A 27,810-nucleotide genomic window follows, 5' to 3' on the forward strand; every position below is an offset into this window, starting at 1 on the left:
TAACTGGGTAGAAAAATGAGCAAAGGATATGAATTGACAATTCAACAAGAGGAAACCTGAATATCCAATACAAGTATAAATAAATGTTTTCGCTTACTAGTGTCAAGGGAAATGCAGATAAAAACTGGAATGAAAGATTATTTCATACTCATAACTTGACACATGAAAAAGTCTGATGATTAAAAAAAGTGTTGACAAAGGTATAGAGAAATGGAGAATTGCACATAAGCTGCTGCAGAATCACTTTAGAGAGCATTTTTATGATCTAACACAGCTGTAGAATGCACTTTTTAGTTTTACTTTATTTTTTGATACAAATATTTGTACATATTTGTGTGGTCCGTATGTGATATTTTGTTGCATGCACTGACTGTATAATGATCAAGTCAGGGTTTTTGGGGTGTCCATCACCTTGAATATTTATCATTTCTATGTGTTGATATCATTTCAGGTCCTTTCTTCTGGCTATTTTGAAATATATAATATATTGTTGTTGTCGATAGTCACCATACTCTGGTATTGAACATTAGAATGTATTCCTTCTATCTAAATGTATGTTTGTACCCATTAACCAACCTTTCTTTATCCCTGCTCACACCCTTATATGCTTCCCAGCCTCTAGCATTCATCATTCTGGAATGCAAACACATTTGACTCAACAATTTTCAACAAAAGATATGAAATTAGAGACTGTGTACTCAGTGAAGACATATAGAGCAGCAGTCCCCAACCTTTTTGCAATCAGGAATTGGTTTCATGGAAGATGTTTTTTCCATGGACCAGAATGGGGTTGGGGAAGATGGTTTCTGAATGAAACTGTTCCATCTTAGAAGATCATCAGACATTAGTTAGGTTCTCATGAGGAGTGTGTAACCTAGATCCCTTGAGTGAGCAGTTCCCAATGGGGTTTGAGTTCCTGTGATAATCTAGTGTCACCACTGATCTTAGAGGAGGCTCCCCAGCCTGCCACTCACCTCCTGTTGTGCCGCCTGGTTCCTACTGGCCTGGGGGTTGGGAACCTCTGACATAGAGGACTGTTTTCTGATGCATCGATTTGTGATGGAAAATTAAAAAGAACATGTTCATTAACAGGAGTGTAGATAAATACATTGTGGCCTATTTTATACAATGATCTGTTGCAGCTAGTTTAAAGGAATAAATTGAAGCTATACAGACCATCAAGGATAAATTTCAATAATCTGATGGTGAATGAAAGTATCAAGTTACAGAATTACTTACATTTTTGGTATGACAGATAGTGCCATTTAGAGGATAAAGTTATACACCTTTGCTTTTCCCTCCTAGTTTAGAGCCATTAGAGATGTAGACACACAATCAGACAGATGGTGGTAAAATATATTCCAGGTCAAAGTTGAATTGAAGAACTTAGTAATGTTTCTAAAAATATTAACAGATTATATCATTCTTCTGCTCACAAACTTCCAGTGGGCTTTGATTTTACTCACAATAAAATCCAAAGTCTTTATCATGGCTCCAAGACTACATCATCTGGATCCCACTACCCTACTGGCTTCCTCACTTATCTTTTACACTCTAGCCCCTCCCTCTGCTCAGTCCTCTGAGCACACTTCCCTCCTAGGTCCTTTGCATTGACTGTTTTGTGTAAATGAATGCACCTTCTTTCAGGTCCTGAGCCTCACCTGCCTCAGAACTAGTAGACCTGGTCTGAATGTACTCAGAACCAGTACATCTGGGGTTGGCATTGTCCTAAGCAAACTCACCAACTAATGCCCAAGGATCTAAAATAATGGTGTCCAAATTTTAGTTAAAAATGTCTAGCAATGATAAAAAATTTAGTGCCCATATCTCATATACTTAAATTTAGATATATATGTACCACTCCATTCATTAAAATGTTAGCAAAGATATTATAATGTATTTATGTTAGTATTAGTTCGTTTTCACACTGCTATAAAGATACTACCTGAGACCCTTGTGAGACTGGATAATTTGTAAACAAAAGAGGCTTAATTGACTGACAGTTCTGCATGACTGGGAAGCCTCAGGAAACTTACCATCATGGTGAAAGGCAGAGGAGAAACAGGTATCTCTTCACACGATATCAGGAGAGGAAGAGAGTGCAAGGGAACCTGCCACTTTTAAACCATCAGATCTTGTGAGAACTCCCTCATTATTATGAGAACAGCATGGGGTAAACTGGAATACTATTTTATAACTATTATGTTATAATGTATATGGTATAAAATAGTACTTTATATCTCATTTATTCAGTGGGATATCCCATTGAATTTAAACATAAATGAGATCAATTATAAATGATTATCTTTTCATGTCTAATCAAATGCTTTCATACTATTTTTAATGAATATGTCAAGAAATTTATGGGAATTACTCATGCAAGGGATCTAGGTTCCACACCCCATGATCACCTCCCACCAGGTCCTTCCCCCTATAGCAATTTGAGATGAGATTTGGGTGGGAACACAGAGCCAAACCATATCAACTGTTAGGTTATAACTATTGTTTTACAATATAATAATAGTGATAAAATAATAATATAAACTGTTTATACAATGTAACAATAGTGATAATGTGATAGTATAAACAATAGTTATAACCTAATAGTTGGTATATTATACATATAGTATATATATTATTTTGTAACTATGTTTTATATATATATTATGTTATAACTATGTTATACCATAACAATATATAAACACTATATATTGTATATAATGTGTATATATACACTATATATATATTATATAATGTAGTTGTAGTATATGTAGTTATGAATAGTATATATAGTATATTTGTATTGTTATGACTATGTTATAACTGGAATACTACTTTATAACTATTATGTTATAATGTATATGTTATAAAATAGTACTTTATATCTCATTATTCAGTGGGATGGCCCATTGAATTTAAACATAAATAAGATCAATTGTAAATGATTATCCTTTCATGGCCAATCAGTTGCTTTCATACTATTTTAAGTTAATATGTCAAGAAACGTTAATACACAAGGGTAATTGTAACAATAATGGGTCTAAAGCCACATTTCCACTAGTCTTCTTACTCAATTTCAAATATTGTGGTCAACTTGAAAATTTATTTGAGATCATCATTCTTTTTACTTTGTAATGTGGCAGAGGAAGATATGTTAGAATAAAGGAAGTGTGTTGGCTCAGTCATTTTCTTCAGTTGATCAACAAATATTTATTCATACCTGCTGCATGCTAGAATGTAAGCTCCATGAGGACATGGCCTAGTCTGTCTTATTTTTTGTTGTGTCCTTAGCTCCCAGAAGGATGCTGGTACATTGTAGATCTTCATTTGATATTTATTGAATAAATGAATGAATGAGTGAGAACTTTGCAGGTACTGGAGGTACTCTGGTGAGCCCCTGTTCCTGCTTTTCTATTGCTGTGTTAGTTTCTGTTCCTGGAATGACCTTGAGTTTTCTCTGGAAGCTTCATCTTAGTACCGTATCTCCCACCTGTCTTCCCTTTGTTCTCAGTGTGCAGCTCCACTCTGAATGGAATTTCTCTACCACAATTTGGGGTCGGCTTCAGATATTAGGCCTCTCCTTAGGGAATAGGAGTGGAAAGGGGACCTCATCTGTACCTCCCAGTGAGCTGCCCACTAAAGCCACCCCTCCACTGCTTGCTTTCCTGCGGCTCTGCAGGAGCCCTTCTTGATTGAATTGTTGGGAAACAATCATTAGTATTTCTGGAAAAAAAAATTGCTTTCTGAAAAGTATGCTTTCAGTGGTTCCATGTTTCAAACTCACAGTGAAATCAGTGATCATATGTTAAACATGTATTTTAAAATTATGTAGTATGCAAACCAAGGTTTTCATGGAGGAGACACAGGAGAGTTGGTCATAAACAAGTTTGTAACCTTGGACTGCATCTTTTCCACAGCAAGTGTTAAAGTGGACATTTTAAAGAACAAGCCAGAAAGTATCCAGTTCATGGGTGACCTGAGGACTCTAAGAAGTCAGGTAAATGTAGGGCAGGTCAGACAACTTGTGGCCTAGAAAAGAGCATCATTTTCTTAGCAGGTGTGAGTTAGATTTGTACAGAAAGGCATTTTAACATGTTTTATAAGACAGTAATTTGAGAAACTGCATGTCTTCATCTCAGCATGACATGGCACTGAACTGATTCTCAGTCTCTTCTCTGATTTTAGCAGGGATTAACTCCCGCTGTAACTGAGATGGTCTGGAGACACCTTTTGTATTCAACTAAGTGCTTCTTTGGGCATTTAAGTATGAGCATGGGAAGATTTTAGAAATGTTTTTTTCTCATATCCAGTATGAACATCTGAAAGAAAAAGTGTCCATTTACTTTGGCAAAAGTACTAATAATTTGGCCTAGATGATGGGTCACAATTCAATGTCCTATGGAAATGATATGAGGAGCATATTGGCATACCTGGGAAAGATTCCTCTAGGGATATCCTCTGATCTCCAGGAATTTGCTCTGCCTAGAGTCAGAGTGTAAAGCTAGAAAGAGTTGCTTTTTAGAGGTGGAATCATAGGTACAGAGTTATTAATAAACATCATAGGTTTTCATTTCTAACAGATATGTGCTGTTGTCTGGGTTAAATTAATAAGTACTAGGTATTTCATTCATTCAATAAATTGCATTAAGTGCAATATATACTAGGCATTATTTTAGGCATATAGCAGTGAACAAAAAACCCTGACCTTATGGAGTTTTCATTCCAGTGTGGGAATCAGACAACAAACAGATGGTCCAGATAGTGATAAGTACTATAGAGAAAAAGCAGGATAAGGGAGTGGAAGCATGTGTCAGTCTTGATATTTGTCATATAAGCATCTTATTTGCAAGCAACAGAAGCTAGTATAGTTCTAATGTTTCCTTCAAATTTCATGTTGAGATATAATCCCCAGTGTTGGAGGTGGTGGTGGGGCATTGTTGGGAGATGTTTGGGTTATGGTGGGGAATCCCTCATGGCTTGGTGCTATTCTTGCGATAGTGCGTTCTTGCAAGATCTGGTTGTTGTAAAACGTGACACCTCCTTACCCCTACTCTTTCTCCGTCTTGTTCTGCTTCTGCCGTGTGAGATGCTTGCTCCCTTCTTCCCTTCCCTCATGACTGTAAGCTCAGAAGCCCTCACCAGAAGCTGAGCAGATGCTGGGGCCATGCATTCTGTAGAGCCTGCAGACCCCCATGAGCCAACTGAACTTCATTTCTTCTAAATTACTCAGTCTCAGGTACTTCTTTATAGCAATGCAAGAATGGGCTAACGCAGAAACTGATTCTGGTTGATTGACCAAAAAAAGGAATTAAATAAAAATAGCATTGTGTGCTTTACAAGATCATCAGGAGGAGTAGGCAAGATGAACCAAGGATGGACTTCCAGGAACAGTGTCCAAAAGGACACTTCACAGTTGATCTGATGCCTGCTACCACCACTGAGAATGAGATACCACAGCTTGTACTGCTGCCACTTCTGTGACAGGGACTTGAATTTGGAGTTTCTGCTACAGCACAGCTGATAGAAAGAGAATGAGAAAGAGAATTTGCTGCCCTTTCCTCATGTATTACTAGTTCATGAGTCTGGTTGCTAATGCAAGTGCCTGGACATCGACAGTGCTACTTCACAGCTTTGTTTCAAGATTAAGTGAGTTAGAGCTAATAAACAAACCTAGCAAAATTGCAGAAGAGTTGACATACAAAAATCAGTTGTATGTCTATGCACTAATGATAAATAATCTGAAAATCTTAATTAAGAAAACAATTTTATTTAAAATAGCATCAAAAATAATAAAATACTTAGGAATGAATTTAACCAAGGAAGCAAAATACTTGTATGTTGAAAACTGTAAAACAACTGAAAGACAACAAAGATGATGATGAAAATAAATGGAAAGGCATTCCATGTTCATGGATTAGAAGACTTAACATTAATATGATAATACTACTCAAAGTGATCTATGAATCCCATGCGATCCCTATCAAAATTCCAGTGCAGTTTTAAAATTTAAATTATTTAGAAATAGAAAAAGGAATCCTAAAATCCATGTAGAAACTCATAAGATTCCCAAATAGTCAAAACAATCTTGAAAAAGAACCAATTTGAAGAGTTCATACTCCTAATTTTAAAACTTACTACAAAATGACACTACCTGTGTTACAAACCTGCGTGTTCTGCATATGTACCCCAGAATTTAAAGTATAATAATAATATAAAAAATGCAAATAAAAAAGGAAAGTAACACTAAATGTGTTAAAAAAGCAAAAAAAAAAAAAAGCAGAGAGAAAAGGGAAGGGACATAGATTAGAAAAGTGAGAGGAACATCTCAGCACTTGGAAAAGGTGTGACAGCAGAGCTCATTTTTGTTTTCATTCATCTGTTTATTTGACAAACATTTTTGAGTACCCATGACATGCTAGGTATTGTTCTGGGTATTATAGATAGTTAGCAAGAAGGAAGATAGGTTTCTAGTCATGGAGTCTGTGTTCTAGTAGGGAGAGACCAGGCCACTGCTAGGATATCTGGAGCCTCTGTTCAAATTTACAATGGGTAGAAGGGGACACTTTCTCCCCTTTGATGAAACCCCACTCCTGGTTGACAAGAGGGATGTCAGCTTGAGGCCAAGCGCTTAATCTTCCACTTGGCAAGGCTTGTACTAAACAATTATATATAGAGGTTCTGGATGAGACAGGCAATACACAAAATGTATACATAAAATAAATGGCAGTTTGGTGGTAGTAAAGAACCCAAGGGAATAGACATGAGCATGTCTATGCATGTGCATGTGTGCATGAGTGTATGTGTAGGATGGTAACTTTTAAAACATGGTGGTCACTGGAAGTTGATAATAATATTTAGCAAAGAGGTGAAGGAGATGAAGGATTAAGTCATGAAGATATTTGGAGGAAGAGTGTCCAGAGAGAGGGAATAGCAAGATCCTGAGGCAATAGCAAGCCTGGTATACTGAAGGAACAGCAAAGGAGCTGGACTAGAGCAAGTGAAGGGAAGAGAGTAGGCGATAGGTACGTGGTATATCCATATTTACTTAGGACAATTCAGGTTTATACCTGAAATTCCAGAATAATTATTAGTAGGCACCCCTTTCACACTAAAAAATGTTTCCAAATGGTCAAAGCAGTTCCAGATCCTGTTCAGCCTGGTAGGAATCCATTGGAGAGAGTACTCTGAGTGGGATGTGGAGCTATAGGAGGGCTGTGAGCTGCAGGATATGACTTTGGTTTAACAGGAATGTCCAGGCTGACTTCCTAGAGGTGGAGGAAGAGCTAGCGGTTAGGGATTTCTCCCAGGAGATTGGGGTTCAGGTGCATGGGCAGCCTGCCTGGTCCTCCCAGGTCTAGCGCTTCCAGTCTCAGTAGTCCATCAGGCATGTGAGTGTTCAACCACTTCAAAGCTACCTGCACCAAAAGGAAACTGGGGAGTGCAATTGCAGTCTGCTTGAGTCTTTAGAACAATCCTATGTTTCGAGAGCAGTTGCTGTATTTTGGATCATGCTAACCCTCAGTAGCATAAACTTTTCTGTGATAAACTCTATGCCTAGAATCACAAGATTACGTTAAAAATGATTTCAGGAAGACTGCAAGTGATAGAGGACTTTGAGCACTTAACCAGTCATTCATTTCCCCATGGTGGTTGTAACGTTAATTAGATGAGTTTTAGGGCTTAGCATTTTGGGAGAGCAGAGATAAGTTCATGTTAATAAGCTGGAGATAACAGGATCAGAGCAAGAAGTGTATTGAAAAGGCCAGGTCAGTTCCAGAGTAGAGGTTGGAATTGGCAGCGAGCTCTTATCTGTATTCCACATCACCTACCAATGTGATGCTGAGGCTGCTGGCACCTGCTTTCAGGTGGCTATTGCTTGAGTGGGTGACAAATACAAACAGAATAATTGGTTGAGGATAGTGATTATATAGAGACCCTAGGGTCAGACACCCTGAGTTCAAATCCTGGCTTTGCCAATTTATGTCCTGGGATTTTGTGAGAAGTGTCTTATCTTTCTGCAACTTGGGTTCCTCATTTGCAAATGTGGAAATAATAGCACTAACCCCATAAGGTTGTTGTGGGAATTAAATGAGTTAGATGTAAAATGCCTAGAACCATGCTGCCAGGCATACTAGCTGTTATCATTGTATCTTTTGACCAATGTTGTTTATATTTGTGTCTCTTTTTCATGAAACTGAGCCTTTTTGATCACAGTGATCAGCATGCTGTAGTCTTTCTGGTTTGGGAAGTAGGTGAATGATTTCTTTGAGGTTCTCTTTAAATTCATCAGCAAAGGTTGATTTTAAGCAAAATGTGAGGTAGCTTCCATGGCAAGCTTAGCCTTTGTCTCAAGTTACCATTCTCTTTTAAAGTATGAAAAAAAATCAAAACTAAACTTGGATCAAATTTCAAACTAAAACTTTTTAAGATTTAAATCTAGGCAAGTGAAATTTAGAACTGTGGTAAACAAGAATGGATCGTTCTCAGAAAAATAAGGTGAAATTCTCCAATAAGGAAAATGATATCATTATAATTTATTACAATTTAAAACTTTGTTGAATATTAAATGGATGTATTTATGAATCCTCTGAGAAGCTTTCATATGCTACTAATGGGTTAGCTTTAACACAAGAATAAGTACATCTCAAGGAAGACCATATCTGGATTCATTACTCATGTATAATTATTGTTTAACAATATTATGAAGGGCTGGTGATGAGACGCAGGTGTTTAAACATGCAGTGCCAATAGATTTGACATGGTATTCAGTTCCAACCTATACATTTTTAAAGATTTCTATTCATCAAGGGAACAATAAAACTCCACACAATGGTAAGTATGTTTGCTAAAAACATAGTGACTGGTTAATTTTTAGTCTTTAGGTTTTAACAAGAGGTATTTCTTTTTCAGCAATAGTGTTTCTTACTAGTCTATACACTATATTTTAGGGTAAAAAAATGAAACATGGATATATTGATCAAGTCCACCAATCTGGGGGTTTCAAACCGTCTCTGGGTTTTGGAACAAGCTGTATGCAGTTCAGTTTCAGACTGCACAAATAAAACACAAAGCAGAGGCTTTCACAAGCATTTTTACCTGAAATTTTCGGTACTTAAGAAAGATGTACTGCAAACCTCCAGCTTCCCAGATGAGAAGACTGAGGCTGCAGAAGACCATGATTTGCTCAAGAAAATATGGCTGGTGGTCCAGACTTTTTAGACACAAACCTGGGTCTCCTAATGTTTATGTCTGAACTCTTCCCAGTGTGTTACCATGTCTCCTATTAACCCTGAGGTTCTAATTGAATTCCTGATTCACTGTATCTAGTCAATAGACCTCTTGGAGTAGCTATTATGTGCTAGGTTCAGTGCGTGTTCTAGCTCTGGGATCACTGTGTAATTCCTGGACTTAATTGGATGTAAATATTCTGCTCTTTAGTCTCTGATTGGTTCATGCTTTCCTTGATGTATGCATGTTAATGTTTTAGAGTTTAGTGTCGTGTCTTGAATGGTTAGCTCTTAGTAAGGTGTGGGAGGAACCATCATTTACTTAATACTGCTGCGTATTTTACATGTATTACCTTCATAAAAAGATTATGAAGCTAGTACTTCACCCTAGACAAAGATAAGCTAAATCACTTGAGAAGGTTAACTATCTTTTAAATGACAGTGTGGTAGGTTGGCTCACCCCCAGCTTAATATAGTGCCTGGTATACAAACCATTTGAATTTAGTTGAATAAATCCTGGGCTTTAAACTCAGGTCTACATGGCTCCAGTGTTCTTTTCACCATATTTAGTTGCCTTTTTGTTTCTCCTAGGGTCAGTAACACACAGTTTTTCTTTTTTTAATGTCACTAAGCATGTAAACAGTCATTTAATAAATACCTTTTGCTTATGGTGCCATAAAAATTCCTCAGTGCGTACATAGCTGCTATTACAGATGTTTTAAGAACAAGAGATTATGTATCTGTAAAATTCATTTTTGAAGTTGTCATTGGAAGATAAAGACAAATAACAACACTTTGAATAGTGCTGTAAATACCATTCAAAACACTGGAGTCATGAAAATCTACCCCCTACATCCCTGTAACCACTGCAGTGGGTTTGAGACATCTCTTTATGCTTTGCGGATCTCAAACACTTCGTTGATTTTGCGGATCTCAAACACTTCGTTGATTTTCCTTGTCCATGATATGATCACAGCACCCAGGCGCTGCTTATTTAAATGGTTTACATGGATGAGTTATTTTAGCCCAGTCATGATAGCTTACATTGCTCTGGACTAGGCACCTCATTGATATTATCTCATTTTAGTCCTTTCAACAGTTTTTAAAAATGCTTTATTATTTTATAGGCAAGAAAAGTTGAATTCAGGAGTGGTTAAGTAGAGGCAAACTTCCATAAGGCAGGCTGAACTGCTACGTCATTTATGTTGGCTCTGGTTTATTGTCCGACTCCCAGTTATTTGCTCACTTATTCAATGATTTTCAAAAACGTGTGTTAGTTGTTATTATATGATGCTGAGCCAGAGAAACACAAATCAATGTTTGCCAAGAGTGCGTTTGTACTCTCTCACATGTAAAGAGATACGTATACAAGATTTATTCATTGAAGCATTTAGTTTTTTTTTTTTTTTTAATGATAGTAATAAGCCAGAAGCAACCTATATATTTAACAGCTGGGGATTGGTTCAATGCATTCTTAACTTTATAGAATACTATGTTCTTTTAAAAAGAATGAGCCAAGGAGTGATAGCTCACGCCTGTAATCTCAGCACTTTGGGAGGCCAAGGCAGGTGGATCACCTGAGGTCAGGAGTTTGAGACCAGTCTGACCAACATGATGAAACTCCATCTCTACTAAAAATACAAAAAAAATTATCTGGGCATGGTGGCAGGCACCTGTAATCTCAGCTACTTGGGTGGCTGAGACAAGAGAATTTCAGTGAGCCGAGATTGCACCACTGCATTCCAGCCTCAGCAACAGAATGAGACTCCATCTCAATAAATAAATAAATAAATAAATAAATAAGAAAGAAAGAAAGAATGAATGAGTCAGAACACTATATCTTGAGGAGCAAATTTATAAATACAAGAAACATGGCATAGTCAGTAAGTATCATATTGTGACACAGACAATATACATACAAGTGCATATTCCTGATCTTGACCTCTCCTGAATTTGACTGGCCTTGAAGAGCAAAGTGACTTTGCGCTTGGGCCAGCCATGTCAGGTTGGTTTGTTGGGTTAATCCAGTAATGGGTATAGAGAAGAACTGAAACAACTCCAGAAAGGCTAGTGACTTTTGAGTGAACTGAAGTGACCTAGGAAAGAGATAAACATATAGGAAAGGCAGGAGGATAGAGGGGAAAGACTAGAACTAGAATGGATTGAATTTTGAAGAGACAGATTTTTGGGATGGAAGAGGAAAAAGAGGTGGGAAGAGGCAGGGGGAAAGAGTAACTGTCCTTTGACAAGTTCAGTCACCTACTTTCAGCTATAATTTCTGCACCTGTGAAATAGGCACTGTGCTCTTTATTTCATGGTATTGTAGCAAGCGTTTGAGGAGTTAATTTAAACATCTATCTCACTGACATGAAGGTTTAGGTCTATTTCTACTATATTTGCTCTTCCTCTTTAGTATATTTCATCAGGGTCAAAGCAAAGGCATACGGGTTAAGGCCGGGGATTTTGGGGCAGGAAATACAGTGCTCATCTGCTTCTTTTTTTTCAGCTTTGTGTCTGCTACTGACTTAACTCTTTGGTCCTCTGCTACTACTGACTTAGCATCTTTATAAACATAATCTCCATGAGTCCTCAAAGTCATAATAATCCAACATGGTTCCACAATGCTGAAGTGGACATTCTGTTACTAAAATATAAAAACAATAGAAGGTAGATGAAATTAGCCACATAAACGGTGAAGCACAATTTTCTGTTCTAGTCATTTGGGCAAAGTAGAAAAAGAATTACTAATTTTTTATAAGGATTGAAAACAGAAACAAAGAAAAGCCATGATTCCATCTTTTACTTTGCTGGTACAATAACCAATGGATCGGTGACACCTGCTACTCAGAGCTCTCAATTGTCTATATTTAGCAGTGATTCTGCCAGGCTACTCTAAATTCTCTGTGAATATTGTCGTTTAATTGTCACAACCAATCCAATCAAGTAGAGACTATTATTATCTTCACTGTACAGATGAGGAGACTTAGGCAGGGAAAGATAAAGCAGTTTGCCCACGTGCCAGATCCAGGATCCAATCTGGGCAGTCTAGCTTCAGCGTCTGTGCTTTGGTTCACTGCACACATTGCTTCTCTGTGCTGATGAGCACACCCATTTATTATTGTTGTTGCTGTTGTCATCATCAGCAATGCTTTTTCCTTTCTTTCCTCTCCCCAGAATAAACCTCGGCAGCAAGTAAGAGCTCAAAAGAAGAGTTGGGAAAGGTGGGGAGTGTGCTAGTTGCTGATTCTAAGAGCTTTGCTTGGGACACCTTCACCTTCCACTTTCACCCTTTGGCAACTGCATTGTCCTGTCAATGTGCTCAGCTTTACAGAGCATTCCATACTTCTCAAAGATGTTTTGGATTCTCCATGCTGTCTCAAGAACCATGAGAAGTAGGCAGGGAAGGAAACATTGTTCCCTATTGTCTAGTGTTCAACAGAGAGTTTAGCGATTTACTCAAGTTTGGGGAGTTGATAGTGCCTGAGCCAGCAGTGTAACTCCTCTGTCAATTCCTGATACATTTCCTATGGCTTCAGGATGGTGTCTGAGTGAATATTGCTGTGATACAGAATAAGTTCTGAGAACCCAGAGGGAAAAAATTATTTGTACTAGGGGTTAGAAGTTTGAGAGATAGAACCAACTCAAATTACAAGAATGAATAAAATCAGGTATGTATATACAATTTGGAGTAATGGGAGCCAGATGGACAAGTTATTTAACTTCTCTGTCACTCATTTTCCGCATCTGTAGGATGGGGATAATAAAGTACTGATTTCCTAAGGTTATTGTGAGGATATGATGAGTTAAAAATGTCTGAAGTGTTTAGAACAATGCCTGGTCTGTAAACAGGTACTCAGTAAAATGTTAGTTGCTGTTAGTATATAATAAACAAGAAAATAAAATGTATCTTTAAATAAAATAATATACCTAAGGACAATAATGTTATTTTTCTCTTTCAAAAGCAGTTGCTTCTTAATGGTTTAGAGAATCTTAGCTAGCTTACCTTGCAAATTTTACTTGATTTTACTTATTCTCATATTTAGATTTGGTTTTATACACCAAAGTTCTAACTTCTCGTTTAAATAATTTCCCCACTCTGGGTTTCCAGCATTTATTCTTTATGATACATACTCACATTACTTGTATTTAGCAATGAGCACTCTGACACCATCCTGCTTTTGCCAAGAAGTGCTTTTCAAATTTCAGATTTTTCCTGTAGCATAAAATTGAGAGAAATAAGAGTTTTTTTTTTTTTTTTTTTTTTTTTTTTTTTTTTTTTTTTTTTTAATCTCACTACAGAAGCTTAACATCTGTTTGTACAATGACCTCAATAGATAGCTTCGAGTCCCCTTTGGTCAATTTTGTATGAAAGTTCTGGCTGGTCTACTTCTTATTTGTTAGAAATAACTTTCACTGGAGGAAATCAGGCCAAAAACCTTGCCAGCATATTTAACTTCTTGTCCTTTAAAAAAATTAAACTTAGATTTTAGAGGTTCGACTTTGCTAGATAATGAAATTATCATGGTGGAACAAGCCATAGAAATAATAAATACAGTACTTCTTCTTTGCCTATTGTGTGCTTTTGCTATTCATAAATTTTAGGGCCTTAGATATTAGATACACTTACGTAAGGCCTCACTAACGGTAATTATCTTTTGACCAAAGAAAAAGCCCAAACGAATGCTAAGCTGCATTATCGCTTGGCTTCTGACATGAGCTGATAATCAGATTTTCTTTCTTAAATCCATGGTGCTCGAACAATGCTACCCACTGTCTGTGCTTCCCGATATTACCCTTAATTAGAAAGAACAGAAACACAAATCTGAATTATTTCAAAATCTGGTTTCCATGGTCAGTGGTTTGAAGGGCTTAACTTTATTATAAATAAACCTGGCTTTATTGGCTAATGAAATCTGAAATGCGAAGCCTGGGATGGAAGGGAGGGTAATACTCTGATGTTTACACATCCAAATATCCAGTGTGGGCAAAGTGTATTATAATAAATCATGGGATAATTGAATTATGATTCCTTTGTCCAAGCATGATCCAAACCCCATCACTACAGAGAACCTGGAAGGAACTTGAATTTATGTTTTCTTGAGAAGCAACATCTTTAGGTCTGATAGTATATCTATCAATAGCTGTCAAGGAGATGTTGATCTATTTTATATTTTCTCCCACATTAGTATTTTTTTCCTTTGACACCTTAGAGCACATAGTTAGAAGTGTGTGATGGTCTGGTCCTGGACCCATATGCATCTTCATTGTATTATTCTCAAATATTCACACTGGGCTCTTTTTACAGCATAGAATAATGTGTGGGCTGGTGTCTGAGGGAGGCATATAATGAGATGGGACATCAGTTGTATTTTTATTTATGGTCTTGTAAAAAGAAAGCTAACAATAGACGAGGATGGCTGGTCCCATTTGGATGGATAATTAATAACTAAGTGGAGATAGTAACTTTGTACTTCCCTTGGAAAACAACTTCAGAAAGCTAATTTCTAGAACTGTGATCACATATGAAACCTCAGATGATATTGAGTATTGTGATATTTGTCTATATTTATATTTATATATCTATGTATCTCCTGCTTCTCTGTGGGTGGGGACCTGAGCGTCTATGTGTGTGTCTGTAAACTGTAGCACCGTCCTTTTTTATTTACTGTTTAATTTTTTTAAGACTGTATCTTTTCTTCATTTGCAAGTATTGTCTTTTCTCTTTCAATTTTCATTGATATTTTCTTTCTATTCTATTCTTTCTTTCTTCCATGCTAGGCACTTTGTGTTGCTTTTCCACTTAAACACTCATAGCAACAATTGTTACCCTTAAATCTTGTTTTCCAGATCAAGCTATTGAAGCTTAAGGAGCTTAAGTAATTTTCCTGGGGTCACATAGCCAGTAAATGGTAGAGGCAGGGTTCCAACTCAGGTATGAATTCCAAATCTCATAAACTAGAGCATATATTATACTTCTTTTAGACTCTTCCCTTTGTCTTTATTCTGTTTCATTGGATGAGGTAGAATCCCCTCTCTCTCCAGTGACCAGAGATCAGGCTTAATGTGTCTCAGGCCCAGGTACCTGCAACTTAAGTGATTCCTCATGGGGTCCAGGATTTGCGTTGGATGGGGGTAGGGAGGTAAGAAGCATGGCCTTTACTACTTTAAGAGAGAATAATCAGAGAGACAAGTTGGTGCCTATGGTGATCCTGGTGAAGAGGATTGGGAGGATGCCTTTTGAAGAAGCTGGATGGAACTCAAGGACCACCAGATGGATAGCCACAAGAAAAAAAAATACCGTCCAAACCTAGACAGTGTAGATGAAAAGCAGTGAGGGTATCTGGTTGAACATGGTAGAGTGGCCATACTTATTTATATCACTTTCCCTAAACTCTGTAAAATTAGTGGTGGAACAGAGTCTCTAGATGGTATGCTACAAATAGGTTGCATGTGGGCAGAAACATAAATTTATTGAGCCCTGTCAGTGGTCATGTAGGAGGTGGAATAGCCAGGTCAGCTCAGGCCAGTTTGCCCTGGTGTTGAGTAGTTTCATCCATTTACCCCAGCATTCCCTACAACTATTATCCTTTTTTAATGATACATGATTTTGAAAGACTGAAAAGCCCTGCTTTAAAACAAATTGCATTCACTCACAAGGATAAAGACAAAGGAAGACTATACTAGGTGAGCAATTTCAACAATTTTTGGAAAGCTGTAAAGTTGGTTAAAAAGGGATAACTCAGTTAACAGAATGAGGTGACTCCCAACTTCAGTCTACACAGAGCCCTGATGAGGAAAAGTGAGTCTATTCATGCTGTCCCCGCAAAAAACCTGGATCCTGAAGGTTCTCCAGATCTTCTAAATGAGGGAGTGCACACAGGGCTCAGAACAGGGGCCTGGTGAGGGACTGGGTGAAGAGTTCTGTTTCCTTTAGGCTCACCCTGCAGAGTCTGGACAAAGATTTATTCTCTGGCAAAATTAGGCTAGAAGGACTTTCAACTCAGGAATAGGGTGGGGGCTCCAAGTAGGAGTTTCTTGAAGTTTTATACAGTGGCCTGCAGGACACTTGGGCTCTTTCTTCCTGCTCTCTTCCCAGAATGCTACCAATATGGTACATACATTCTGGAGCTGGTGCTTAGAGGACACACCAGAGGAAAGCCTTTCCCATTCTAACAGTGAGGAACCTGCCATTGAGAAGATTGGCTGGCTACCCCATCATGCTTCAGGGAAGCCCACTGGTCATAAGCCCTCCTCGAGTGAATCCAGAGCTGCAGTCAGCCTTTTAGTGCTTTACTGTTAAGTATGAATGGCAGTCAAGGCTCTCCAGAATCCTTGACGAAGCCTTTTAACATGAGATAAATGAAAACACGCAGGAGAGAAGCTCAGAGGACATTGAAACAACACAGGGAACCAAATGATATGAACACAAATCTAACACTACTAAGGCAAGCTCAAATCCTAAGATCAAAATACTCAGAAATAAGAAAAGAGTGAACATCCGTTAAGTAAGAACAGGATGCTATACCTTAAAAAGTGACAACTAGAAGAAATAGACAGGAATTAAATGTGTGAAAACCAAGATTTTTAAAAAGAGCAGCCAGCGTAAGCGTAAAAAGGTAAGTTAAAGGAAGCCCCTTAGAGAGTAGAAAGAAAAAACTTTAAAAATGGAAAGGAGAGAGAGAGAGAGAGAGAGAGAGAGAGAGAGAGAGAGAGAGAGAACGAGAACACAGAGGGGAGAAAATTATTCCTGAAAAAGAAAAAATATTTATAGAATTGCAAGACAGTAATTTCCAGACTGATGCAGCTTGCTTAAGTGCTGTATATAATGAAAGAAAACCCATGCTAAGACACTTTGTTATAAAATAATTTTGATAGCAACAAAGAAATAATAAAAGTTTTCACAGATGTAAGAACAAAGAATACAAATAAAACAAATATCTCCCAGATAGATCACAAACAAAGCAACATAATGGTATCAGACTACCTCAGCTTTTGATGCTAAAAGACAGGGAAATTTTCTTTTGTTTAATTGTTATTTTACTTTAAGTTCTGGGATACATATGCAGAATGTGCAGGTTTGCTACATAGGTACACGTGTCATGGTGGTTTGCTGCACCTATCAACCCGTCATCTAGGTTTTAAGCCCCGTATGCATTAGGTATTTGTCTTAATGCTCGCCCTCCCTTTGCCCCCTACTCCCCGACAGGCCCTGGTGTGTGATGTTCCCCTCCCTGTGTCCATGTGTTCTCATGGATCAATTCCCACTTATGAGTGAGAATATGTGGTGTTTGATTTTCTGTTCCTATGTTAGTTTGCTGAGAATGATGGCTCCAGCTTCATCCATGTCCCTGCAAAGGACATTTTTTATGGCTGCACATTATTCCATGGTGTATATGTGCCACATTTTCTTTATTTGGTCTATTGCCAATGGGCATTTGGGTTGGTTCCAAGTCTTTGCTCTTGTAAATAGTGCTGCAACAAATGTGTGCATGTAAGGCAGGGAAATTTTCAAAAACGTATGTGCACTTATACAAAGAAACTTCTGTCTAACTTGAGGCAATATATGGCCAATTGAAGACCCTCAGTAGATGTTAGATACTATTTTCTTTCCAAGTGGCAAGGTTTTGATCTCATATTTTAAACTTTGGTAGGAAGTGATTTTGCAGGACAGGAGAAGGGCTACCTCCAGATGTCATGAATAACAAATATAGAATTTATTCATCTGGCTGACAGCCTTTGACCTTGTCCATTTGACTATGAGAATGTAAGGCTTAGCCTGAAAAATTGTATAGATACAGTTAGGGCATCTACATAATTTGTGGAGCTCAGTGTAAAATGAAAGCAGGAGAAAGGACAGTTAATAATACTAAAATATAAAACTTTTTCCCATTTTTAACTATGTTATTAACTATAAAATGTACTAGGGGTAACAGCAGTACATGAATGACAATCTGAACCTACAGCCTGAAAAAATTAATATTTTGGTGTTATAATTGTATATGATGCAATAAATAATAATACATTGCTATATGATATCTTAACTGATCATAAGCCATTTTTGGGGGATTGCTTTCTGCACATTCCTTTACTAGGTCAATATAAGTTATACTTTTAGCAATTTCATCTTTAAGATTACAAATAATTTTTGATAATTATTACTTTGAGAAGAATCTTTCTACTGATACAACTGTCCCTAAAACTGTTAAGTATTTAATAGACTCCAACAGCATTGGTATACATTTCTGATAAATTATTCTGAAACGTAAATTTTACTACATCTAGAACTGATGATTCTTACAGAACACTTTTTCTAAAAAGATTTAGCTTTTCATTTAAATCAGTTTTGTGTAACTCTGAATTTAAATTTAAATTTATAAAATGTCACTTTTATGTTTCTTCTGACATTTCCTATAATTTTCAAGTCTTATAAGAAGCAGAAAGTGGCTTTATGATTTATATATAATTTAAAGCAATTCCATGGCGGTCTTGCTAGTCCAGTGCAAATGGAGAGTTACTTCAGCTTATTACTTATGTTGGCAACAATAAAATACTTCATTTTAGTTGTAAGGGTTATAAGTTGTAGCAAATATCATCTCTTTCATTTTTGGAATACATAAATTACCTAGCATTTTTTGGCTTCACTGTTTGTTTGGAGATTGATGCCAACTAAGACAAAGTGAGCATTGTCCTTATCAGAATCATCTTTATCAGAACTGGCCAGTTTTATCTAGGGCAAGCTTGTCCAACCTGCTTGCTCTAGTTGAACAACAAGAGCAAGCTATACATGGCCCAGGACACAGCATGGGCCACATGCAGCCCAGGACAGCTTTGAATGTGGCACAACACAAATTCATAAACTTTCTTAAAACATTATATATTTTTTTGTTGTTGTTTAGCTCATCGGCTATCATGTGTGTTGGTGTATTTTATGTGTGGCCCAACGTTGGATACCCCTGACCTAGAGTGGATTAAATTTCCATAAATACAGGCTGCACTTTGAATCATCATCTCACAAATACAGGTATCTTGACACCAGGCAGAATAGGCAAGAAGATATAGCTTACCCAGCTCAAACTGGATTACCAGAAAAGTAATTCAAAGCCAAGAGACACTTGCCTCATGCTGGTGAAATAGGTGCAGCAGCCACAGACTCTGCCATCTCTCACAATCAAACCTTAATACTGGAAAGCTCAACAAAGTCCCATTATGCCTTCCTTGTTCTGAACTCCAATCCATGCAGCCAATAGAATGTGATGTGCTTAGATCTGGGCATTTATTTTTTACAAATTCTATGAATCAAGAACTGGGGAAGGGTAAATCCCCAAATACTTGTTCACAAAAGTAGAATAAAAGTATGTAGGGAAATGAAAAGTGACAAAAGTGGTGGAGGTAATAGAGGTTGTAGCATTCCCTTTGAATTAGAATTCAGCTTAGTGTAACAGAGTGGCTCCAGATTTACACACAGATCATTTGTCTCCAGACCCAGTTTACCATCTGAACTGATCAGATCACAATACTTGGCAGTAGGCTATTTCATTGTAATGCTACATTGCATATGTCTCAGTGGCAAGAGATTAAGAACCATGATTTAAAAACACACAGGGCATGATGATACCACATCAAATAGATAATACTTCCTGTAGAAGAAATAATAGTTTGATTCAACATTTATATATTTAGACACTTGGATTTGTGTATCTAGTGGCTATTCTCAATCACAAATTGATTTTCCACTTGCTGAAATCCCATTCTTATTTTATTGTCTAGATCTTACTTTTCCATTAAAGAATGATTCTGGATTTCAGCAAAACCAATTTAGAAAACTTTCTGCCAAATAATAAGGATGTTGAAGAAACCTATACTTTTGGTTTGGCATGCAATGGTGGTACATTTTTCATGATCATATGAGACGAATACTGAGATGGAGAAACTCCAGTTTCTTTCCCTGGCCTCTAATTACAGATGCTGTTAAGTGTCCTGAAGTTGATGCTTCCATTACATATTGCCAAGAGAGAAAGAAAATATGCCTTCATTGGCTACTGTACTTAGACTGGCTCCTAAAACTAAGCAAGAAAACCACAGTGTTCTTGGCAGGCAAACAATGGAAATGTACAGGTGCTGGGAGTGTGCACAGCCCCAAAATCAACATGACTTGGGAGGAGAGGGGGTTAGAATACAAAGAAAGGTGCTTTTCATTCAGAGAAATTTATTTCTTTTAAATATTTGCAATCTGCAGCCGATAGCACATGAGGCCACTTGGCATTATTTCCCAACAAAGGGGAGGGCTGGTGGTAATGAGCAGATGCTTGAGTGGCCTGGGGCGTGAGGTGCACCATCCGTCAAGAAGATCAATATTTACTGTTCTTGTATCTTTGTGGTGAAAGTTTGCTCATCTTAAAAAAAAAGGGTAGGGGTTGTGCTTTAATATATAGAGCATGGGTTTGATTTCAGGCAGTGAATCAACTAAAAGTCACAGGGTCTTCGCAGAGAGGAATCAGTACCCATCTCCCCTGCCCAACGAAGAAATGTAAGGTGTTTTAAGGAGTAAGATGCATCTGGCCCATGATGTGGGCTGTCTTTGTCTCCATTCATCCTTTTTCATTTCAGTAAATCATACCCTGATGAAAGGTACGGTTTGAATATGATACTGCATGTCAAAGTTTGTTTTAAAACACAGATTAATTCCATTCAGTTAAATTCAACATGTATCAATGAAGCAGCATGATTCATGTAATAGGGACTGTGCTAGGCACTGGGTTGACCAAGATGAAGAAGATGAAGCTCACTGCCTTAGCTTTTTGGTGCCTCAGTTTTCCTACTTTGTTATACTTGTATCACAGAGAAGGCAGTCCTGTTAGATGGGGTTAGGGTCAAGAGATAAATAGATGGTGGGTCATGACCAGCCTCCTACACCATAGAAAGGATTTTGTGTTTGATTCTTTAGGTCAGAGTGTGATGGGCTGGAGATTTGTTAAAATTCAGATCCTGATTCAGTAGGTTTTAGGGTGAGGCAAGAGAATCTTCATATCTAACAAGCTCCCAGGTGAGGCTGGTGATGCTGGGTCCTGAGCCACACTTGGAGAAACAAGAAATTGATCACTTGTATCAGTCACCCAGGATAACTGCTAAAAGTGCATATCCCTGGGCTTATCCCTTTAGACATATGTGAATCAAAATTTGCATTTTAGCATGTTTACCAGCTGATTTTTGTGCATGGTATAGTTTGAGAACCACTATTTAAATGGTGAGAAATCAATGAACACTATTAAGTAGGCCAGCGCCATATTTAGACTTGGGTTTTAGAAAGATAATGTGAGAAAGAGAATTCCATGAAGGTGAACTGCAAGCAGGGATGTGGATGAAGATGTTAATAGGTGGCAGAGGACTGCAGAGGAGGGAATGGGACCGGGGAACACTGAGAGAGTGAGGTTGACAGGAAACGGTTGTGCATAGATTTGAAGAATAAGGGAGGAAGAGGAGGCCTGGATGATCTTCTAGGTTCTGGTTTGGACACTTTTATTGCTGGCTGTGCTGACTGTAAAATGAGGAAGCACTATGGAATGGGGTTAAAAACATGGGCTTTGGAGTAGGAAAGAGTGGATTTGAAACTGGCTTTCAATACTTACTAATTCTATAGCTTTGATAAGTTACTTAGTTTTTCATCCATAAAATGGGGGTGGTAGTTGTTGCAGGATACCATTAGCCCCATTTTGCAAAGGTAGAAATAGGAATAGCGAAGGTAAGTTGTCCTAGCTTGTATAATGAGCGGGGTGTGGAGATGAGACTTGGATGTGGGCCTTCATGATTCTACAGCCCCTGCTCTGAATTATCCCCTCCAAGATTGCCCATGCGCAGATACTGTCTAGATGGACAGTGACTCTAACCAAGTCAGGAAAATAGATTTTCTCTCATTTTACTTTCTTTCAAGGTCCCTCTTGGCATCACTGCTGTTCCTGTGGTTCTCCTCTCTCTTCAAAATGGTAGAAATTCTCTCCTTTTCACTTATTTTAGCTCATCTGTGATGATTTTTAAAAAAGACCTTACTAAATATCAAACAAATATAAAGAAAGAAAATGCTAGCAACAAAAAACTCTTATGAAGTGTAGGTTTCTGACTCTTCCTTAGTTAATCTCCCATGCTCCGTGACTAGTATAACTGGACTGGGTCTTTCACGTCCCAGCTGCTTCCTGCCGTTTAAGGGGCGTGTATCTTCTTAAGCTTCCATCTCTGCCTCCTTGGTCCACAGTCACGGAAAAGAGAGAGAGTTCCTACTCCAGTGCCCTCCTAGGACCCTCCCACTTAGCTTATAGTTTCTGGCTTGAGTCACAAACATTTTCCTAAGGGGATGGGTAGAGTAGGATGAGTGAGAGGCCATGTGAAGTGACAAGATGAAAACCTTACCCTTTCGATAAGATACTATTGTTCATGAAGTCATGATTTGATCTTGTACAGACTTAGTAAGTTAATGCTATCCTGAACACATAGTATTCATAATATCTAAACAGCACTATCCATACATTAATATCCAATATCCAAATCTATATAAATCTAAATTGATAATATCTAATTATATCCAAACAACAAAAATTACACATCAACACTCATGAAAAGTTGGTTCTGATTACATGTTTAATGAGTGGTTTTTATTTATTTATATTATTAATTTTTAACTTTTATTTTAGTTCAGGAGTCTATGTGCAGGTTTATTATATGAGTGAACTGTGTACCACAGGGGTTGGTGTACAGATAACTTCCTCAGCAGATAATAAGCATAGTACCTCATAGCATATTTTTTTCTGATTATTTCCCTCTTCCCCCACTCCACCCTCGAATAGGCCCTAGTGCCTCTTGTTCGCTTTCTAGTGTCCATGTTTTTTGTGGTTTAGCTTCCACTTACAAGTGAGGACATGTGGTATTTGGGTGTCTGTTCCTGTGTTTGTTTGCTTAAGATAATGGCCTGCAGCTTCATCCACATTGCTGCAAAGGACCATGGTAACATTCTTTTTTATGGCCACATAGTATTCCACAGTGTATATGTACCACATTTTTTTTTTTATCCAGTCCAACAGTAATAGGCATTTGAATTGATTCCATGTCTGCTATTGTGAGTAGTGCTGCAATGAAGATACACTAGCTTGTGTCTTTATGTTAGAATGATTTATATTCTTTTGTGTATATATATCCAATAATGTGATTGCTGGATCGAATGATAATTCTGTTTTAAGTTCTTTGAGAAGTCACCACACTGCTTTCCACAATGGCTGAACTAATTTACACTCCCACTAGCAGTGTGTAAGTGTTCCCTTTTCTCTGCAGTCTTGCATCTGTTATTATTTGACTTTTTAGTAATGACCGTTCTAACTGGTATAAGATAGTATTTCATTGTGGTTTTGATTTTCATTTCTCTAATGATTAGTGATGCTGAGCATTTTTTCATGTGCTTGTTGGCCACATGCATGTCTCATTTTGAAAAGTTTCTGCTTGGATCCTTTGCCCATCTTTTAATGGAGTTGTTTTTTGCTTTTAAATTTGTTTCAGTTTCTCATAGATTCTGGATATTACACCTTTGTAGGAAGCATAGTTTGCAAATACTTTCTCCTATTCTGTATGTTGTCTGTTTACTTTGTTGGTTATTTCTTTTACTGTGCAGGCTCTTTAGTTTAATTAGATCCCATTTGTCAATTTTTGTTTTTGTTGCAATTGCTTTTGGTGTCATTCTCATGAAATCTTTGCCAAGTCCTATGTGCAGAATGGTATTGCCTAGGTTATCTTCCAGGGTTTTTATAGCTTTAGGTTTTAGAATGATTAGTTTTTAATTTGAATCAAATCGGATCCTTATTTATGACCTTATTTCATATTATTGATCCAATATCTTTGTGGCTCTTCCTCCTCTTTATTTTCTGTTTTTGTTATTTCAAGGTGGCAAAGCTTGATTTAAGAGCCTCCTCTTTTCCACCTTCTGACCCCCTTCCCTATCCCCTGCCTCTCCACTCTCTGATGTGTACACTGGCTCTTCCCAGTGCTTGGAATGACTCTCATCTAAGACCTCACATGGCCACTCCATCTCTGCCTGTGAATCCTTGTTTTCATGTCACCCTGTCTGAGAAGGTATCTCTTATTTTTGTATATAAATCATTGCATTTCCCTAAACATTTTTCCAATCCCTAAACATTTTTCCATTCCCTTTAACTTCATCATGTTTTTCATCTTAGCAATAGAAAAATCACCATCCAATCTATTATAGATATATTTGTTTATTTTTTGTCACCCTCCACTAACATGTCAATTTCATCAGGGCAGAGACTTCACTCTTGTATCCCCAGTGTCTAGAATAATATCTAGCATATAGTGTAACTGAATAAGATTTTTTTCAGTGAACAAAAAATTAAGTTAATTAGCTTCTTTAATGAATACACAACAGGAATGTGCATGTAAAGGAACTAGAGTCAACTGTGGTCGTTTCAGGATCGTTTCATTTAAAGAATAAAGAAGCGAAAATATTTTTAAAATATCACTCACTTTAGGGAAGTAAGAGTATAAGGTGGCATGAATTATTTTGGAGCCCTTGACGTAATTTTATTTTGTGTATTTTCCTCCTCTATCTTACAGCGCATCCCTTGTTATGAAAGAACTGCAGTGCCCTGCTCCAGATTCATTAATCACATGAAGAATTTCTCTGAATCTCTTAAATTTCGTAGTCTACAGTTTCTAAATTCTCCTGATAAATTAAGACATAATCCCAAGAAAGACCACAGTTTCTGGAGAAACTCTGGAACATGCACAGGTAATAATCATAAAGATTTTATTGAAAAACTCTTGTGCTGTGTTTCAAAATGGCAACAAAAGAGGGAATTCATTGGCTCATGAAGTCAACAAATCCAAGGGTGGACTGGCTTCAGGCATGGCTGGATCCAGTGTTCACCAATAATACCATGATTTATTTCATTTTATTGGTTTCCCAGTTGTCTTCACTAAGTTGGGTTTATTTTCAGAAAGGATAGCAATAACATGACCCGGCAGCTATAGGCATATCTGATTTTTAGAATTTGTAATTTCAAAAGTACAGAACCCCCCTTGTTTCATTCATCTGTACAGTCTTCACTGCTTATCCAATGGCTCTGATTAGCCAAACTTGGGTCTTTTGTTCACCCTTGGAATCTGGGTAGCTGGGAGAATGGAATACACCAGTCAACTTTCGCTACTTCTGAGGCAGCAGAGGTGGGCCACTTGATTGATAGCTGCACTTAAATTACACAATATGTGTGTGTAAATTGTGTGTGTGTGTGTGTGTGTGTGTGTGTGTGTGTGTGTGTGTGTGTAAGAGAGAGAGAGAGAGAGAAAGAGAGAGAGATAAAGAGAGGAGAAGGATGATTTCCCTAAATAAACTGATACAGGGCAAAAAAAAGAACATCATTTTGTGTCAAGCCAAAATGATATTATATTAGTTATATTCCCCATAACACTGGCACCATAGATGATTTTTGATAACTTGGGACTGTCCATAAACTCCATTTTTAGGACCATTTTGCTGACCTAAAAGGATACATTTAAATGTACCTGTTCAATTTATTACCTAAGAGAAAATGAAGTTTTTAGGACTACTAATAAAGAAGGTAACTGCTACATTTTTATTTGAACAATGCCTTATTTTATAATGTATTTATTCATTCACTTATATTTATACATTAATGAAATTCATTGCATATGTATTCATATCAGGGCCATTAAAAGGTTTTGTTGATTTTTATAATGGTTTCAAACTCTTGGAATAATGTGATTTGAATGAGTTTTCTTTTTGAGAATCACATTATACTACACACTCAAATTCTACTTAAAAAGAACTGAAAAATTTTTTGGGGGGAATAATACATTTACATGGTTCAAAAATCAAAAATATAAAGAGGTATATAGTAGACAGTCTTTTTCCTACTTCTGCACCAGTCTGCCTCATTCCCCTTTCTCCCATACGGAGACACTTTTACTGTGTTCTTGAGAATCCTTCAATATTTTCTCTAAGCAAATAAAAGTGTGTTTATGAGTGAATGGAAATGTGCAGGTGAGCAGCAGTTTTCTGCACCTCACAGTCTTCACTTATCACTGATCTTGAGGCTCTTCCTACATCAGTGCATTGAATGCTTTCTTACTCATTTATCTTTTCTTTTTTTTCTTTCTTGTATTTTTTCTTTCCACAGGTTTTTGGGAAACAGGTGGATTTTGGTTACACGAGTAAGTTCTTTAGTGGTGATTTGTGAGATTTTGGTGTACACATCACCAGAGCATTATACACTGAACCCAATTTGTAGTTTTTTTTTTATCCCTTATGCCCTTCCTGCTATTTCCCACCAAATCCTCAAAGTCCCTTCTATCATTCTCATGTCTTTGCATCCTTATAGCTTAGCTCCCACTTATGAGTGAGAACATATGATGTTTGGTTTTCCATTCCTGAGTTACTTCACTTAGAATAATAGTCTCCAATCCCATCCAGGTTGCTGTGAATGTCATCAATTCGTTCCTTTTTATGGCTGAGTATTATTCCATTACATATATATGTATATATACATATATCTCAGTATAAATATGACAGTATATATGTAACAGTATATATAACAGTATATATAACAGTCTGTCCACTCATTGATTGATGGACATTTGAGCTGGTCCCACATTTTTGCAATTGTGAATTGTGCTTCTGTAAATAAACATGTGCAAATATCTTTTTCATATAAAGAAATAAAGAGACAACTGTGCGTTGTCTGTTTATTCTGCTTACTGTTCCTTTTGCTATGTGAAAGCTCTTAGGTTAATTAAGTCCCACCTACCTATTTATCTTTGTTTTTATTGCATTTGCTTTTGGGTTTTTGGTCATGAAATCCTTGCCTAAGCCAATGTCTAGAAGGGTTTTCCTAATGTTATATTCTAGAATTTTTATAATTTTGGGTCTTAAGTCCTTGATCCATCTTGAGTAGAGTTTCGTATAAGGTGAGAGAGGAGGATCCAGTTTCATTCTTCTACATGTGGCTTGCCAATTGTCCCAGCACCGTTTATTGAATAGGATGTCCTTTCCTCACTTTATGTTTTTGTTTGGTTTGTGGAAGATCAGTTGGCTATAAGTATTTGGGTATCTCTGGGTTTTCTATTCTGTTCCATTGGTCTATGTGCCTATTTTTTATACCAGTACCTTGTTGTTTTGGTGACTATGGCCTTATAAGTATAGTTTGATGTTGGGTAATGTGATGCTTCCAGATTTCTTATTTTTGCTTTGTCTTGCTTTGTCTATGTGGGCTCTTTTTTGGTTTCATATGATTTTTCCAATTCCGTGAAGAATGATGGTGGTATTTGGATGGGAACTGCATTGAATTTGTAGATTGCTTTTGGCATTATGATCATTTTCACAGCATTGATTCTTCTCATCCCTGAGCATGGGATGTGTTTCCATTTGTTTGTGTGATCTATGATTTCTTTTAGCAGTCTTTTATAGTTTTCCTTGTAGAAGTCTTTCACCTCCTTGGTTAGGTATATTCCTAAGAATTTTATATTTTGCAGCTACTGTAAAAGGGGCTGGGTTTTTTATTTGATTCTCAGC

The 27,810-nt window shown here is 37.3% G+C and overlaps 1 protein-coding gene across 3 annotated transcripts in view; it reads left to right on the forward strand.

The window, feature by feature from the left end:
• The window catches only part of C7H12orf42 (chromosome 7 C12orf42 homolog), a 179,331-nt gene that overhangs the window by 95,362 nt on the left and 56,159 nt on the right, over positions 1–27,810 (forward strand). For all 3 annotated transcript variants that reach the window (XM_010340230.3, XM_074402321.1, XM_074402320.1), the window contains one exon: positions 24,837–25,011. In XM_010340230.3, the coding sequence (XP_010338532.2) occupies positions 24,837–25,011 (175 nt within the window). The remainder of the gene's footprint in view (positions 1–24,836; positions 25,012–27,810) is intronic.

The sequence above is a fragment of the Saimiri boliviensis genome, chromosome 7 (assembly GCF_048565385.1).
Source record: "Saimiri boliviensis isolate mSaiBol1 chromosome 7, mSaiBol1.pri, whole genome shotgun sequence".
NCBI lineage: Eukaryota > Metazoa > Chordata > Mammalia > Primates > Cebidae > Saimiri > Saimiri boliviensis.